Raw genomic sequence first — 18726 nt, 5'->3', positions numbered from 1 at the left:
ACTATAAGGAATGTAGATAAAAATACAAGGTTGTTAAAATTAAAGTATCTCTATGTAGAGAGCTCCGGAGCGAGTTCTAAGGCTCGTACTGAAGAGAAATTTGGACAACAGGTACAATAAAGAATGTGCTCGCCATTTATTGGAGAAAGAAAAAATTAGTTGCAAAATTTGTCACTATATGGTGCTGTGGCAATACAAATCATTTTAACAGCGCTACAATTGTTCAGTGTGTCCTCCATTTTGGTCAATAACAGTTTCCATTTGAAGAACAGCATTTTCTACAGCAGAATGTAACATGTAAACTGGAATAGCCAGCACGTGACGTCTAATGCTGTCCTTCAGATCTGCCAGAGTTTGACATCCTTCCCGATACACCTGGTTCTTCAAAAAACCCCACAACCAGAAGTTGCATGAGGTGAGGTCCGGTGATCGGGGTGGCCAAGATGTCTGGAAACAATGGCTGATGACCCATTTGTCTGTAAAGTGTTGCCTTACAATCTTTGGACACAACAGTGGATGTGGGGTGGTGCACCATCTTGCATGAATATGATATCCTTAAGGGACCCACGTTGTTGCAGCTCTGGTATGCTAAATCTGGTATGCTAAATTTTCATAATATTGCTGTCCAGTGACGGAACAGGTGCAGGGCCCAGTCGGTGTTACCTGTTCAAAAAAATATGGCCCAATCATGAATGTGGCCGTAAATCCACACCACACTTAGTCACTTTGGAGAATGCAATGGGTTTTCTGTTGCCCAAATGTAACTTGAGGGTTTTCTGTTGCCCAAATGTGACAGTTGTGTGTATTCACTTGTCCATTGAAGCAGAAGTGGGCTTCATCACTCCAAAGGATGTTCCATGGCCAAGTAATATCCACTGTCATTTGTGCCAGAAACTGAAGTGTGTATGTGAAACGAATATCTGCCATGCTTTAGCTGCTGTAGCCTGTGCATCTTGTAAGGATAGTACCACAACACCTGACGCATTACAGTGGAATACGGCATGTCCATTTCACAAGAAACAGCTGGCGCACTTGCGCTACCACATGGAGATTGACTTGATAAATCCATGACAGCCATAGCCACATCTTCAACACGAGAGGAGTCCACTCATTTTCGACCTCTACTTGGTTGAACATCAAGATGTCCCGACGCTTTAAATTTCGCAATCATTTTGCAGACAGCACAAACAGTCATAGGTCCATGCCTTATGTGCTTCTGATGCCCGAATTCTCCGATAGCCGCAGCTGCATTGTTGCTGTTCTGATAGTACAGCTTCGCTAATAGCATCTTTTCCTGTAACGTTGGCATTTCTGCTGTAGTGCAGGCAAACATCTTATGATTTTGAAGAGACTGCTTTGCTTTTATACAGTACAGTAGAGCTGAGTGGTGGCACCGTGGCAATGATGTATGATTATGCAAATAATGTAAGTTATTTGCATAATCGTAACTAAGATAGTTATGTGCCATACTGTGACAAATTTTGTAACTAATTTTTTTTCCCAACAAATGGCGAGCGCATTCTTTATTGTACTTGTTGTCCAAATTTCTCTTCAGTACAAGCCTTAGAACTCGCTGCATAGCCCTCTAAATAGGGATACTTTAATTTTAACAACCCTGTATATAGAGCCTATTGGTATGGGGTAAAGTATAATCTAAATAACTATCTGTTAAATCCATAGTAAAATTGCAAGAAAGTACCTGTAAGGAAAATATGAAATTAGCAATGTGAAATTACTTATTGTTGCAATTACGATGATTTTGGCATTTTCTTCAGGAGTCAGCTATCAAAACCAAGGGAAATGCAACAGTTAAGCAAAGGCCTCTGTTTCGAACACGAGATATACTGTGCACTGTAAATTACTGAGATAAAGAAGTGAATAAAAGTGGGAAAAGAGTATGATAGCTGACGTATATCTCGTGGCTGACCCTACAGAGGCGGAAGAAATAATAATAATAATAATAACTAGCATAAAAGTGAAAAATCTAAGCAAATAATATTCGAAAATAGAAAGAAAAGAAATGAGAAGAAAGAATGAGATGGAATTAAAAGAAATTAGTGGATTTAAGTGGTGCTTGCTAACGTACCATGCTGATACTGGAGTGTGGGCCGTGGTGATTCCGAGAGAGAGAGAGAGAGATTGATTCCCACTATAAGTTGGCATGTATATGTAGAGGTGAAGTGACCTCGTATTGGAAAGTGGAAGTAATAGACCGTAGAATTATGATTGGGTGAGAATGGATTAAACGCATGTAGTATGCATCCCAGGAAGCATAGAGAATTGACTGTAAAGTAGTGTGATTTAGACGCTGAACTTATTGTAAGGCAAAAACAGCAAATGTAGTAGAAAATAGCATCTTGATTGCTTTCGAAAACCTAATTGTGCTCAAGAAGAAAAGTAAATAGGGTTAAGGATAGTAAATATTAATATGAGGAAGAGTGACAAAGGTGGTGCTTGGGCAGTTCGGGGTTGTGATTCCAGTTCCTCTAGTAGGACCCTGAATGAAGTTCTGGGAGCAAGTTACAAGTGTTTAAGTCAGTTGTGTTAAAAATGGTAGAAAAACCATTTATACCATTTAGGGTTAAAACCTTTAATGTGTAAAGAGTTAAAATGAATTAAAATTAAGAAAATATATAAAATTTAAGATAAGGATACCCCCAGTTAATTAGCCAATCGGTGGGCACAAGTTTATCAAACTGTGAGACACCAAAGAGGCTAAGGAGTATATGCTGTACATATTTACACAGCCTGATAGGTAAGGATGACTACTTTATATTATAGATTTTATATTCATAGGATTAATTTTTTGTAAAATAAAATGTAGAGAGCTTTATTGAAATGAAAGTGGAGGTAGGCTGCTGGAAACTTGTTATTGAGCAGTTTGTTGTAGAGGTATCTTACGTTAAGGGTAACATAAAGTTGTTTATGGATTGAAGACCTGCATAAAAAAAAATTCCAGTGAGTCTTTTAGTCAAGGTAAGACAGCGAGTTGATACGATGATTGGAAGACCTGTTTGGGAAAAAGTACTGCTAATGCTCCAGAATTTCATGTATGCAATGGCAGGTTTAAGAGTTTCATGAATAGGGCTGAGTTGTGCAATATTATGTCTACTGGAGAATGATCTACTGCTGATTAAACAGATTGCATTAGATTTGTGAAGAAGTTTGCCAAAATTTTTGAAGATTGGATTTTTCTGTTTGTCAAGATTTTAATGTTGATGAGACTGTGTTATTTTGGAAAAAAGCTGCCTGCATGAACCTATTTGGCAAAGAAGGAGAATGTTGTCTCTAGCTAAAGGTAGCTAAAGACAGATGCTGTTGGTGGGAATGCAGCATCTGAATTAAACTCAAAGCGACTCTGGCTACCATTCTAAAAAATCCCAGAGCTTTGAAGAGGAAAACCAAAATTTGTGAATTTGAGAATCTAATTCAAATGTCTCAGTTACAGAAACAATTTTTCAGGATTATTAGTAATAGTAATTACTAAGAAGTTTTGCTGAACTGGCTGACAAAAAAAAAAAAAAAAAAAAAAAACAACAACAAAAAGTAGAATAGAAAATACAAATTATTTGAATCCCTCTTCACATAGGTAACTATCTAGTTGACCTTTGAATTTATTCAAACAGTTAGGCTCAACTACCTGCAAAGGAAACTTATCGCAGCAGTCGACGACTTGTTGGCTAAAAGAAAATTTCCTACAGTCTAGTCTAAACCTCTTCCCCTAATTTGAATGTATGGTCCCTAATTGCAAATATTTGAACACAGTATTCCAAATGTGGTCTTACAATTTCCTTTTACAGTCATTGACCTCCATGTCTCTATAGTATAATGTTTGATAAATCATTGATAGAACACTATGGGCTTTCCTGGTTGCTTGTTTAAACTTCTCAGAAACTTCATAAAATTATCCATATTATAACTCTCAGATCCCTTTCTTCCTCTATTGTTTTTAATTCAACCCCACAAAGTGTATAATTTATTTTGGGCTTTGCTATTCCCCAAGTGTAAGACCTTGCATTTTGCTGCATTAAAACATAGCTGCCACTTTTCTGACCATTCTTGCAGCCCGTTCAAAAAGAAAAGTGTTGTTAATAGTGATAAGAAATGTAGGCTTCGTAAACTTTATATTATAATTGAGATAAGGCTTGAAATAATTAGACAATGATGAGTACAAAGCAGCGCTCCTTCATCTCGAAGGAGCGCTGCTCTGTACTGATCATTGTCTATTTTACTAATCTTTATGTTGTCTGCGAAGTTGGACATCAAGCTTTCTATCTCATCATCAATGTCATTTATGAAAATCAGAAACATCAGTGGTCCAAGAACTGATTCAAGAACTCCTGACTTTACACCAATCTGAAGAATATCCATTAATCACAGCCCTTTGCCTTCTTCCCTGCAGCTACCCAGCAATCCATCTTAGAATTTTTCCAGTAATCTCAGCATTTTCCAGCATATACAGTAGCCTCTCATGAGGACTGAGTTAAATGCCTTGCTAAAATCTAAATAAACTATGTTGAAATTGTTCCCTACAACCAGCTCATGAGTAACTGTCAGAATAATTACTAAGTTAGTTAAACATGATTTTTCCTTAACAAAACCAAGTTATCTGTTATTCAGAATGCCGTATCTGTCAAAATGCATCTCATTGCACTCTTAATCATTACCTTTAAGATTTTCCCCTACCACTTGAAGTCATACTAACCAGTCTTTAGTTACCAACTTTGCTCTTAGAACTGCCTTTTTACATTGCCGATGTCGACACTTCTCAAACCCAAAGTAATCTTTCTCGAGTCCAGAAATGCCCTCATAATTAAGCTTAGTGGTTTAATACGCTCCCTGGTGGCAACCAGGGAGTATATTAAACTCGGTTATCTAAGATTTTCCCACATCCAAGGCATAAGGATCAATTTGATTTGCTTTCTTTTTGTTGTTTTTACGTAAATGAAAAATTCCTTTTCCCCATTCTTTACTCTCTTAGCCAGTGCTTTCTCCTACGCAGCCTCGGCCTACCTAAACTTATTTGTGGTACTATTACAGATCAACTTGTACTTGTTGTAGGCTTGAATGTTGCTCTCTATATTTTCTATTTCTAGTTTATATTTTCTCTTCCTTAAATACTAATTGTTCGCAGCCTTGGCCTACCTAAACTTATTTGTGGTACTATTACAGATCAACTACAATTGCAGAGATATTTTCTATTTCTAGTTTATATTTTCTCTTCCTTAAATAATCGTTACTAATCTCTGCTTGGTCACACCAGGCACTGTGATATTTCCTTTCTGAATCTGAATTTGATATTCTCTTCTGCTGGATCCCCAGTCACATTGAGATCTTGGGAAATGATTTTTCAAACATTGCAGCCAAATCAGTGACACTTTATAATTCTTGCCTGTTAGGCCCTTATACGGACTACACGTAAGTAATACAAAAGAAACTGGTTTCCCAGTGGCAACATTCATGGCATAGACAGGCTGCAAACAAGTTATACGAGATTAAGCCTGTAATCAAAACATTGGAAGTTCTGTCTGCAGGAACTGTAAAGAGAAAGTTGTTCTAGCTTAGTTTTGCGTCGGACACAGTCATCTAACACACTGTTTCCTTGTGTGTGCACCATTTTCACTGTGAAACGTATGATTGAATGACTGGATTTTATAAATGAATGCCATTTATGTTTTAAGACTTAATTATATGACTGAGCCTTATACACTCAGTCAGATTTTATCTGACAAAGATGACATGTCCAAAATTTTTAAATTTCTAAAAGATATCAGTTTGTATACGGGGAATGGGGAACATCCTTTGTAAAAAGGATAGGTGGAACAGGACCAGGGTATGTCTGCCAGGGGCAAAGGTTGATGACGTTGTAGAGCGGATATCATCTTTCAAGGGCACAAAAGGTGATATAGTTGTACACGTTGGCACTAATGATATTAAGAGTAGGAGACCGGCAGAATTACTCAACAAGTACAGGTCACTGTTGAAAAAAAGCCGTGAAATAGGGTTGAATTTGAAAGTGTCTGCAATTCTGCCCAGACACGATAGGAGGGAGTACATGATGAGAGCCTTGTCGATCAATTCGGCCCTGGAAAGATTGTGCAAGGCTCAAGGGGTAGAATTTTTTTCAGCCTGGACTGTACTCGTTAACAGGAGAGATTGCTTCTACAGGGATGGGATACACTTAAATAGAAAGGGTGCAAGAATATTTGCTGATGCTATCGAGGCAGTGTTAGGTGGGTCGGAAAACTGCTAGTTTGGGGGGATACAAAGACTAATAGTTTAACAGTAACCGCAGGCAGAGGTGAAGGTGATTCTTGCACAACTTCTATTAGAATAAGAAGCGACCTGGAGCGAGGGGTGTTGGGGGTTTCAGGGACGGATGGCAGTCATCATGGAATAGTTGGGTATATGGGATGTGTTAGGGTAACAAGGAATAGGCATAGGAGCATGTATGCTTGCATGTATACCAATGCTAGAAGTATAGTAAATAAATTTGATGAATTTGAAGTGTTGGTCAAGACATCAAAGGCGGATATTGTTGGGATAGCAGAGACGTGGTGTCACAAAGATATAAGGAATGCAGAACTGGAATTTGGGGAGTACAATGTGTACAGAAAGGATAGACAGGACAGAAAGGGAGGGGGTGTTATGCTGTTAATTAAGAAAAACATAAAATCAAAGGAAGTGCACCCAGTTAATATAGATGAACAGTGCTCTGTTGAGTCAGTTTGGTGTGAGATAAGCACTGCGAAAGGAAAAATAAGAATAGGAGTGTGTTATAGGCCTAATGACTTGAATGAGTACAATGAACAATTGTACAGAGAAATAGAGTGGGCCAGTAAATCAGAATGTCTTATAATGGGGGATTTTAACTTCCCAGATATTGACTGGAACTTGTTGGTTGGTCACTCACACACTAGTCAGACTTTTGTGGATTTATTGGATGATTGTTTTCTGCAGCAGCATGTTCGAGAGGCAACCAGAGAAAGTAACACTCTTGATCTGGTTGTCAGCAGTATTCATTCGTGTATTAAGAATTTGCAGATAAAGGAACCACTAGGTGGCAGTGATCACAGTGTGCTGAAGTGGGATTTATTCATAGAGGTAACTACCGTCAGTGGTAAAGGAAAGGGTTTTTGCTTCCGTAAAGGGGAGTACAGTGGTCTCAGACAGTTTTTAAATTCTGTACAGTGGGATCAACTGACGACATTACAAACAGTAAATTCTAAGTGGGAAGCATTCAAAGAATTAATCGTGGAAGCTACTAGACTTTATATACCGATTAAGAAATATCGTTCAAGGTTTAGGCCTAAATGGTTATTAAATGAACTAATGAGACTCGTGACAGAGAAGAAAAATGCATGGGATGCATATAAATTATCAGGTGACGCAGAAGCCTGTGGCAGATATAAGCTAGTCTGTAATCAGGTCACAAAGGAGGTTCGGCAGGCGAAGGCGGATTACGAGAAATCTTTGGCAAAAGATGCTAAGAAAAACAGCAAGGATTTCTTTACTTATATAAACTCTAAAAGGAAGGGGATGAATATGATTGGTCCACTTGACATCGATGGTTCGACTGTTGATGATCCTGCTCAGATAGCAAACAAACTGAATGAGTATTTTGCATCTACATTCACACGTGAGGAATTATTACAATTTGAAAATGGAAGAAGGTTATCAAATTGTAGCAGTGTGCTTAATGATTTTGTAATAACTGAGAGCAAAGTGGAGGAGAAATTGTTGAAGTTAAACATAAAAAGGCACCTGGGGTGGATGGGATCTATCCAGTTATTTTAAAGGAGGCGGCAAAGCAACTAAGCAAACCCTTAGCCATAATTATGAGAGCATCCTTGGACTCAGGGGAGGTTCCCACGGACTGGAGATGTGAAAATGTGTCCCCAATTCACAAAGGTGGATCGAAGGGTGACACGAGTAATTACAGACCAGTTAGTTTAACTTCTGTTCCGGGTAAAATAATGGAGTCGCTGGTTAAAGATGCATTGCAGGATCATCTAGACAAGACTGCAGCAATAATTCAAACACAGCATGGGTTTGTTAAGGGAAAGTCTTGTCTGACAAATTTGATTGGTTATTATGATGTGGTCACAAAGGAACTGGATGCAAAAAATAATTTTGATATCATATACTTGGATTTCAGGAAAGCTTTTGACACTGTTGCGCATGGAAGACTACTGTACAAATTGGAGCAGAATGGTATTAAGGGTAAGTTGCTACAATGGATAAAAGAATGTTAAGTGCGAGAAGACAGAGGGTGGTAATCAATGGGTGCTGCTCTTCGTGGACTAATGTTATTAGTGGAGTATCACAGGGTTCGGTGTTGGGTCCACTGTTGTTTTGTGTATTTATCAATGATATTGATGAAGGTATATCAGGCTTAATGTCGAAGTTTGCAGATGACACAAAGGTTGGCAGGGTTGTTAATGACAGTAATGGCAGTGTGCTACTGCAACAGGATCTAGATAATTTGGGCAGATGGGCTAAGAAGTGGCAACTGAAGTTCAACCTTGACAAATGCAAAGTACTGCATATGGGTAGAAGTAACCCCAGAGAAACGTACCAACTGTGTGGTACTACACTTAAGGTGGTAGAAAATGAAAAAGACCTGGGAGTAATTGTGCAGTCAGATATGAAGTTTTCTGAGCAGTGCAGACAGGCTGCTACGGCGGGTAATGGGGTTTTGTCAATGATATATAGGAATTTTGCTAGCAGGGAAAAGGAGGTGATTGTCCCTCTGTATAAGGCAATGGTCAGGCCACGCCTTGAGTACTGCGTACAGGTCTGGAGGCCTCATTTTAGGAAGGATGTAGATTTGCTTGAGCGTGTACAGAGAAGAGCAACACGATTGGTGAGAGGAATGAAGGGATTCTGTTACCAAGAGAGGCTTAAGTTCTGCAAATTGCAGTGGCTGGAGACTAGGCACCTGCGCTGTGATCTGATTGAGGTCTATAAGGCCTTGAATGGGTTGAGCACGCTGAATTCTGATGGGATCCTTCCACTTGTTCAGATTACCAACCTACGGGGACATAAGTTCAAATTAAGAAAGGACAGATGTAGAATAGATGTGCGGAAATTTGCCTTTAGCCAGCGGGTGTTTAATTGCTGGAACAAACTTCCATCTGTCGTTGTGGAGGTTGATAGGTTAAATAAATTTAAGGAGGAACTGGACAGGCATTTGGAGGGAATGGTGTGTTTTTTTTTTTTTTTTTTTGGCTGATGCTGCATAAGCTCCTACACTTGCTTTCTTGTATCATGTGCCACTACTACTACTACTATACATATCTATAAGTGCTTTTTAATTCTCATCATATATACTTTTGTTTTATTTATTTGTTTATAACCTTTTTTGCATTTGCCCATGGTAACCTATTTTTAGTTTATTGCTGTTTTTAATATATTTAAATATTAGACTTGGTGCATCTTGGCCTTAGTTGTGCTCCAGAAAAACAGAAATCATTCACTCACTCTGTTCACTATCCATCCACTCATGGAACACCTAAACGACAGTCTTGTGAAGTTGAAGGGACCCCCGGTGCCGCCAGACAAAAAACACTGTCACAAAAAAAAAAAAAAACACTAAACTACAGCCCTCTGTGAGCAGTGCACGAGATTTACAGTTTTTGTAATATGGCCACCCTTCAAATGATACCCAACAACCATCCCTTGCTTATATTGATCAAGTTCTTCATGTGAACCACATGCCAATAACCTTCGGTATCAGATTTACCAGTTTCATCATGCCATAATAAGTTGAGGAGAAAAGGCCAGTGGTTAAAACTAGGGTAGTCATAATGTTTTCATTAGACAGTGTATAAAACAAAAAAAGAGAATATTCTTACTATTGCTATTCCTTAAGGTAACTATACAATTGTGCTTTGAATTTAGCTAGATGCAATGCTTCCACCATTTTGGAAAGCAGCTTATTCCGCTGTTTGGCAATCTGCTGCCCATAATTGACTACATGAAATCATCTTCTGTTATTTCCTGAGATTTTATATTTGACCCCCTGTTTCTTGCCTTGCCATTGAGAGAAGACAGATCTTCCTTATTCATTTTACTTAGCCCTTTCAGTGCTTTATACACCTCAATTAGATCTTCCCCTTAGATGACTAGTTGTAAAACTTGCAGTCCACCCCTTCTAAGTCATTCTTCATTTCTGCATCAAATTGCACTCATCACTAATTTAATTGCCTTTCTTTGAAGCCTCTACAAAAACCTCTGCATCATTTTATAGGTGCAATCTCTAGACCTGAATACAATCCTCCATATGCAGGCTAACCATTGCCTTATAATCAGTTAACTTCTCATCCTTAGTTTATATTTGACTCTAGGATTTTTGCTTGTCTTGCTTGCTTGCCTAACTGCATAACCTTACATTTAGCAGCATTAAATATGAGTTGCCATTTTTCATCCCACATATACAGCAAATCTAAGTCTATCAGAAATATTATGGCCAGTCTCATATTGTTAACCAACTTCAAATCATCGACAAACTTTGACTGTTTCCTTTGGATACCTTCATCAAATTAGAAATAGGAGCAGACCTAACACCATGCCCTGAGAAAAACCACTTATTACACCTGTCCATCTTGAAGCCTCGTTATTTATGACAACTTTCTGTTTCCTGTCTTTTAGCTGGCTTGCAATCCAGCATAAGGCCTTACGAGTAGCATTGACTTCTCTTGTAACTAATGATTGCTATCTTGAAATAAGATGGCTGCCATTATTTGCAAGAGTCGCCTGTTTAGAACTCATATTTATAGTTTGACCAAACGTACATTACTTTGGGTGGGTGTTACATTCTAAATTGAAGTACTCTGTCATTGGGGTACTTCAATTTAGAATCTCCATTTTAAAACAAGATGGCTGCTACCAGAATTATAGGTGCAATATATGTTTCGAACATTCCTATTTTTACAGTTCAAGTGAAACTAAATTTACAGGTATAAGGGCTGCCGGGGTTATTTTTATTTTGATCAGCCAGTGTGAAACAAGATGACTACCATTTTGATATGCAAGTGATGCTTATAACAAAGTCATTTACAAACAAAATTTACATTACTTTTTGTGGTAGCGTGCATATCCATTTTTTGTTGCCAGATACCAATCTTTACCTTTGGGAAAATCTGTGAAATACTGTTGGGAAAGCACATAATATCAATGTACAATAGACTGTCGAAATAACTTCACTCCAAATAATGGCACATTGAGATTGGATGTATACATACAGCGCAGATGTCTTGCAGTGCTGGGGAAAAAGAAAACTGCAAATCACATGATTGCTGTATTTGTTTACGTTCACCATTTCCAAAGGGAATTCTGTACTGATCACGGATTTCACCACTGTTTTACATTTATTTTAAATTAAAACCTCTCACTATGGACTCTAAAGTTAATAAACCTCATACAAAGAAGGAAGGAACAACATTAAAGCTTAGTGACAAACTTGATATAATCCAAACTATTACATTAGGGTCACTCGAAATGTTAATTCATATACCCATGTGTATTGTGTCTGTAAATTGCGTGTTTTCTGCTCGATTTGCCTGTTTTGCCAGACAAAAAACTCCAGTTTCTGGGGAAAGAACCTTTCTATCTATGCCTGAGACCCACTAGCTCAGTCACAGAATGAAAAAAGTCTATAAAAGTTCCTCATGTCATCGACGGGATTCAAACCTGGTCCTTTTCCACCCAATGTGGGGAGGACAGTGACGATACCACTGTGCTGCACGCACAGACTAAACTTGATACAATAAAGAAAATAGAACGGAGGATAAGTAGAAGTGTATTAATGGCAGAATATAACATTGGATCATCAACATGTTTAAGTGCAGTTAATAAAATTGCATTCTTAATCTCTCTATTTCTTGTTTGGCCTCATTATTTCTGCATTAAATGCATTAAAAACAAAGCTTTCTAGATAACAGAAAAATCGACTGTAGTTGGATGTTTATTTGCATCAGAAATGTCAAAACACATGATGCAAGTAGCCAATATATGCAAGTTAATTTTTGGATACACTTCTGCAAAAACTATTACAGCGAGTGGTTAAGGGAGATCAGGTGTGATGACGACAAGGAAAATTCATATGGGAAATCATGTATCAATTTTTCATCAGGTTTATAGATGAATTATTTTATAAACCTGAAGGGAGGAATTCTCTATTAAGTTTCTTGCTGACTTTCATACTGGCTATTTGGAAAAGACAGCTATAGAGATGTCTATGTTGCTAAATAGTGGCTACGACTTGTGCCATTTACTTGTGGTTTACATTCTAAGTGTAGTTTTTTGCCCAGCTGCCCTCGCTACAAATACTCCTAATGTTTCATTGTTCTCATTATTTTTTATTAATAGATAATAAATAAATTTCTGTTTATACTCTGTGTGGTCGTTGCTGCCAGAGCAGTTTACAACTTAATTGTAACTGTTTTATTGCAATAGTTAACGTGTTAACTATTGCAGTAAACAACAGTTAACCTGTTATTACAGTTAACAACAGGCTATGTTTTTTGTGCCAGTGTATAGACGACTTTAACTTGGAACGTTTGTGCCAGGGTCTCAGTTTGTTATCTCAAGATTGCAGTTGGCCCATATTAATGTTTTTATAAAATAAATATTTTTTTTTATATACAGTCAATCCTCGTATAGCACGATAGTTATGCTCCTAGAAACTCTCGTGCAATATAAACAACAGGCCCTATGGGAAAAATAGGATTAGGTGCCGACCACCCAAGATTGAACACACATTTGTAACCAAAACATTACCAAACACAATAAATTATCGTAATAAAATACGTAAGTATTTTATTACGACTATTACATAATAAAATATTGCTAATGCTTTTGCCTTATCGTAAGCAAATTTGTTTTTTGTTTGATTTTCTATCGAAACAGATGACGGCTGTTCCATCTCTTCCAATTCTTTGTGTCTTGATCTAATTGATTTTAATTGCACTTTGAGTTGTACCTGCTATGAAAGTTGTTTTTATGCATCTTTCTAATTCTTGGCGTTGCCTCATTTAGGCCTGCACATATAGCACGTGCAATATCACATGGTCTTTCATTTCGCTCAAAACATTTCACAATTTCATATTTTTTCTCTATCGACAGAGGCAGACTACGCCTTACCGGGGAAACCCCGGTGGGCCAGAGGCCGGTGTGATTTTGGCCATAAACCATAGTATGAGGCCACTACAAATTTTCCCGGGTAAGAATTTTTGATCCAGTCTGCCTCTGTTTATCGATATTGCTTTTCTTTTTCTCTCTGAATCTGTAGTGTCTTCACCAGCTTTCACACCTTTTAAGTATTTTACTCATTTTTAGGGAATAAAGCACAATTACAAAATGAGGAGGCACGCTTGGTATACATAAACAAAGCTGCGTGCATGTAGCAACTGAATAAACAACACAGTAAAGGCAGAGACACACTATGAATAGCTCACATTTTACTAAAGCACATTTCTGAGGGTTACTACCATAAAACAATAAAAACAATTTCGAGTTGCGTTCCTGCTAGTGGAATCTGTTATAAACTGGTAGTAAACTCGATCTAATTGCATTTGCAATAATACTGATAGCTGTAATTGTGTGGATTTTTATGTTATTATGGTAAAATGTGTTTCCCCTTCACCGATATAAGAAACATAAATACATTTTCAGAATCTTCTCTTCATTCCTATCGTGTTGCGTTCAGTTGGGGTGATTCCGCATTCGACTGCCATTTCTTGTAAACACAAAGGCGAATCGTGCATAAGCGAATTCAGTTGGTGTTATATACGATATCGTTCCCCTATTTATAAATTGTGTATGATCGAATTCGTGTAGTGTAAATACGTGTTATACGAGGACTGACTGTATATATTTTTTGTTAATAAATTTATTAATTCACTGATGAAGCAAGAGGAAATATCATTCAAAATGTTTGATTCTTATGTTTTTGTGTATTGGTTGATTAAATATATGCAATTTGAGAAAAAAGTTCAATTGGTACAAGCTTTAATTGAAATAAAATTATTTCTAACATGTAGTTGAGAATGTTAATTGCCTCTATGCTTGTTAGAACCTACAAGACTATATGCATGTTACAGAAATCCAGATTTTTTTTTTTTTTTTTTTTTCTGGAAACAGTTTTATATCGAGTACCATTAATCCTGTGTCCCAAGGCCAGCAAGTTCTTGAATATCATGATCCTGAATAATTAAAAGCATAGTTAAGACCAACAACAGTCTTTACTGTACTCCATTTGGCTAATAAAAACAAAATGCAACCAGTTGTTTTGAAATGCCTTTGGAATTTTTTTTCCCTTTAGTTTTCAAATGTTTTTGTCTCATAATTGAAATCTCATAATTCTTAATGAAACATGAAATTTGCATGTTCTTTATTTTTAAAAAAAAGAAACCAACAGAACTATGTATGTGATGCAGTTTAATTGAATTAGATCTTGTAGTGCACGACACAATAAGATTTTAAATGGTGCACCTTGCAAAGACCTGAAACTCTTCAGATAATGCTTTCTTAGCATCAGATAGAACTAAATAAAATATTCTTTTGATTATTTTATTTAGTGGGCTTGACATAGTGGACTTTGTTTTTCAAGTGAAAAAAAAAATTCTTGTCATAAAAAATTTGTATTTTTTATTTTTTGTTGATTTAATTAAATTTTGAAAATAGTTAGAAAGACCTTTTGGTTTTACTGTATATATTATTATTGTTCTAATTGTAGTTGTGTAAATTTATTTTTATTTTATTTTTTATTATTATTTATTTATTTATTATTTTTTTGTCTTACAGAAAACGGATCTAACTAATGAATTAGTAGAAGAGTTACTGGTGAAAACCAAAGAATATTTGCAACCGAATCCTGGTTTGTATATTATTATATTTTGTCATAGTGAAAATATGCTTAGAAATACTTGTATATTAAAGCACATTGGCCCTTAATTTGGTAAATTGAAGGACCTGAAAAATATGAAGCTTGAATTATCTTAGCTTCAGTAGAGATGCTACATGCTGGTTAATGAATCAGCAGTGTACCAAGGCTAATAAATGGGAAAGGAAGGTGCTTGTAGAGTAGGCTCCTGATTATCCAGGGGTGGGTTAACTGGGTTGTGGATTAACCAGGGATAAAACAAAAATTGATTCCATGTCTTTAAAAATCAGTTATGGTACCTACTTACAATAATTTATTTTTAAATTTAAATGCTTTTTTTTTTTTCTTTTCTTAAATACTGCTGGGCCCACAAAATCTTAATTCACCATTGGGAGTCTACTGAAATTCTGTTCCTTACGGATTCCCTCAATCCTTGAGAGAGAGAGAGAGAGAGAGAGAGAGAGAGAGAGAGAGAGAGAGAGAGAGAGAGAGAGAGAGAGAGAGAGTGTGTGTGTGTAAACAGGTGTGTATTTATTGTTCATCTATTGATTCAAAATTTTAAAGAAATTTATTAAAAAACTTGATACAAATTAATTAAGGAAGGTAATTCATTGTCATTTCGGAAAAATATGACAGTATTGGATACAATTTATGAAATTTCAATATTGTAAACATCAATCAAAAGTACAACATTACTCAAAAGCACAACATTACAAAAATCTTTTCGGAAAAAATATTACATGTACCTGCAAAAGAGAGAAGTTCTTAGTGACGAGACTAATAATGATATATTATATGATTTAAGACAGACTGAAGGTTTTGAAATTTCAGATGAAGAAGCAGTCGTTGAATGGTTTAATCTTCTATGAAATGTTATGTAACAACAAAATAGTAGATAGGGTTATGAATGAAGAAGAGCTAAACAGAGAAGAAGACTTGGAGGCTGCTGAAAAAAAAAAATCTATTACCAACAAATAAAATCTCGATAATACTGCTTTGTCCCATGTGGAGGCTCTGCTTGACTATGCAGAACGAGAAGACATTGTTCTTGCCAACAAGATGATATTGCAAAGAAACAAGCTTCTTTAGTTTCCTATTTCAATAAATAATAGAACATACAAATAGGAGTATGTATGTATACAATTTGTTTCCTGACATAATCCCGATTTTTTGCTTATTTGGCAAATTATCTGGGGAAATTAATTTCCTGACCTTCCTGGTTAATTCTGATTATTAGTTACAGCTACAATTTCATGCTGAAATTGCATCTTGTAATTTCACAATGTGAAATTAAAATTGTATCTATGCTGTACTATAATTTTGGATGAATTTGCTGTTTTTTTTTTGTTTTGTTTGTTTGTTTAACTGTAATAGTCTCTTGATTATATTATGATTTTGATAGGCAAAGTTGAGGAAAAAACTTTTAATTAAATATACTTGCATGTACTGCCAGTTTTTTTTGAGAATCCAGTGTTTTGATATTCACACACTTCCTGTCATAGGCAAATGAATAGCCTCTGATGTGATTGGTCATATTGTACAACAAACTTATAAGAAGAGTTGTAGTACCTTGGAGAAGATTAAATGGAAGAGTTATTAAAACTGCCTAGCAGGTGTGCAAAGTGCTATTGAATTTTATATGCCAATCAGGTTTTTTTTTTTTTTTTGTGAGAAAAAGGCAAGAAATAGTTTAACCCATTTATGCCTAAATTCAGAATTTACGAATTTTACACATAATAAGAACAAAATAACCTAATGACATGAAAAATGCATTTTTATTCACCAAAATATGATTTACAATGAAAATACAATGTCCTATGTATAGGACACTAGGAAAATATCCTACAAAAACAAATTATTTTATTTAAGTGTTACTGAATATGGTAAGCCTTGAAGCATTTTACATGTAACCCTCTATTACATTTCTCACATCTTGTTGTTGTTTTCATGTGACAATGCATACATCGTGTTTGATTTTCTTGGGGAACAACCCAATGTGCATGCACCTCAAATCAACTTTCATTCAAGTTTTGCTGTGGTCTTCCTCGCTGGCCTTGTGGTGTTTTGCAGTATCACTCTAAATAAAATCTAGCTGTAGTTCTACGAAAACCTGCAGGCCCATTCCATCTTTGCCTTTGCATATTCTATGTAGCTGCCAGGCATTATTCACAACTACATCGATCAAATATGTAATAAGGCTAGAATACCCTTTTTTTCCCCTCAAATACCAGTTCTGTATTTTGATATATTCTGGTCCACTCAGTCTACTCCTCCCATGAGTTCATTGTAAACTTTTACAAGATATGGCTGTTGTATAAGTACACACTTTTTAGATACTGATGAATAGCATGAAGCCTGAATAATAGGTTTAATCCCCACTGCATTCAAATAAAGGCTCACAACGTTATTATTGTTCCAGCTACACACCAATACTTCATCATTTGCATCTGTTTTAAAGTCATACGAACCCCTATCCTCTTTTTTTATCATTTTTCTTCTCCACTGCGCAGTTTGAGTCTGTTATCATGAATGGTTAATGTAGTTTTGACTGACATCTCTTTTAACTTTGCCATTAACTTTATACTAGTAAAAAGTTGTGAAGGCATAAATGAAAAGGTTTTGGATTGCATTTCAATAGAATTTCAGTAAATTTTGACATGATCTCCCCCAACCCACACCCAATGTCATTTGCTGCCCAAATTGTTTGTTTCTTCCTTGATATGGTTCAAACCACACCAAATGTATCCAAATGTTGTAGTGCCATACCAAATCTTGTAACCAAAACGAATTTGTTTTCCATGAATGAACTGCTTACATCCATGTTTTCCAAAGTATTCACACATTGACTTGTCAGAGCTATAAAATTCTTCTGAAAGGGTGTATTGAAGAAACTTTTCATTCAGATGATTCATCAGAGGGCTGAGTTTAGTAAATTTATCAGAATCATTTAATTTAGTGTTGTTAGCAAATGTGTAAATCAGAAGCATTCTCCCAAAACAACCTTCTTCTTGATGCTGACAACACTAAATTACAGTGATAGTGTGACAGATTTTGGTTTTTGAGTTGTTCCATGTGAGCATCCTCTGCGCCGACCGGGCTAGCCAGGTGGGTAAAGTGCCTGCCTGGCAAACCAAAGGTCGTGGGTTCGAATCCCACCTCGGGCTTGGATCAGAGTAGAAAATGCAAAAACCTTGGGAGGTACAATATGGCCACAGAAGCCGATGCACCAACAACTAACAAAAAAAACAAAAAAAACATCCTCTGCTGACCAAGCTGCAATTTTAGGCTCAATGTTTCTTTTTTCCCATTTACACTTATGTAAATATTTCTTTCTTTTTTTGAGTCAGAGGAGATTTAGATTCCTCAGCTTCAATTGAAGAATCATCTAAAGCAGCTTGAGTGTTAAGCATGCTTCCAGGCAAATTATTTATCATTCCTGGACCATTTTCTTCATCAGTAATATTTCCTGTTGCATTCTCGAGTGGTAATATAGTAATAAAAAATCCTTTTTCTTTATCCTTCATGGGTAGAGAGTCATCTTCAACTGAATCCAAAATGTCACTTAGTTTTGAGGGAACTTTGGATTTGCTGTTGAATTGTTTAGGGTCTATTCTGCTGAAAAAATGTATGTGTATGTGAATGTATGCATAAGTATGTGCATATCTATGTATGTATATAGGTAAGAATGTATGTATCTTGTATTGTATATATGTGTAAACCAAATGAATCATACCGTTGTAATATCCTTGCTATCAGACATTTTTCTATGCCTTGCATTCTAAATATAGGACACTGATTTGTAAATGCATACAACTCAAGCACATTTCACTTGGTAAACT

General features: G+C 36.3%; 1 protein-coding gene across 1 annotated transcript in view; it reads left to right on the top strand.

Moving 5' to 3' along the window:
- The window catches only part of EndoA (SH3 domain containing GRB2 like, endophilin-A), a 416265-nt gene that overhangs the window by 107733 nt on the left and 289806 nt on the right, over nt 1-18726 (top strand). The window contains exon 5 of the mRNA XM_090389410.1: nt 14809-14881. Within this exon, the coding sequence (XP_090245536.1) occupies nt 14809-14881 (73 nt within the window). The remainder of the gene's footprint in view (nt 1-14808; nt 14882-18726) is intronic.

The sequence above is a fragment of the Mastigoproctus giganteus genome, chromosome 2 (genome assembly GCF_048544385.1).
Source record: "Mastigoproctus giganteus isolate SK-2022 chromosome 2, ASM4854438v1, whole genome shotgun sequence".
NCBI lineage: Eukaryota > Metazoa > Arthropoda > Arachnida > Uropygi > Thelyphonidae > Mastigoproctus > Mastigoproctus giganteus.
Note: the sequence above shows the minus strand (reverse complement) of the source record. Positions and strands in the feature narration are given on the sequence as shown.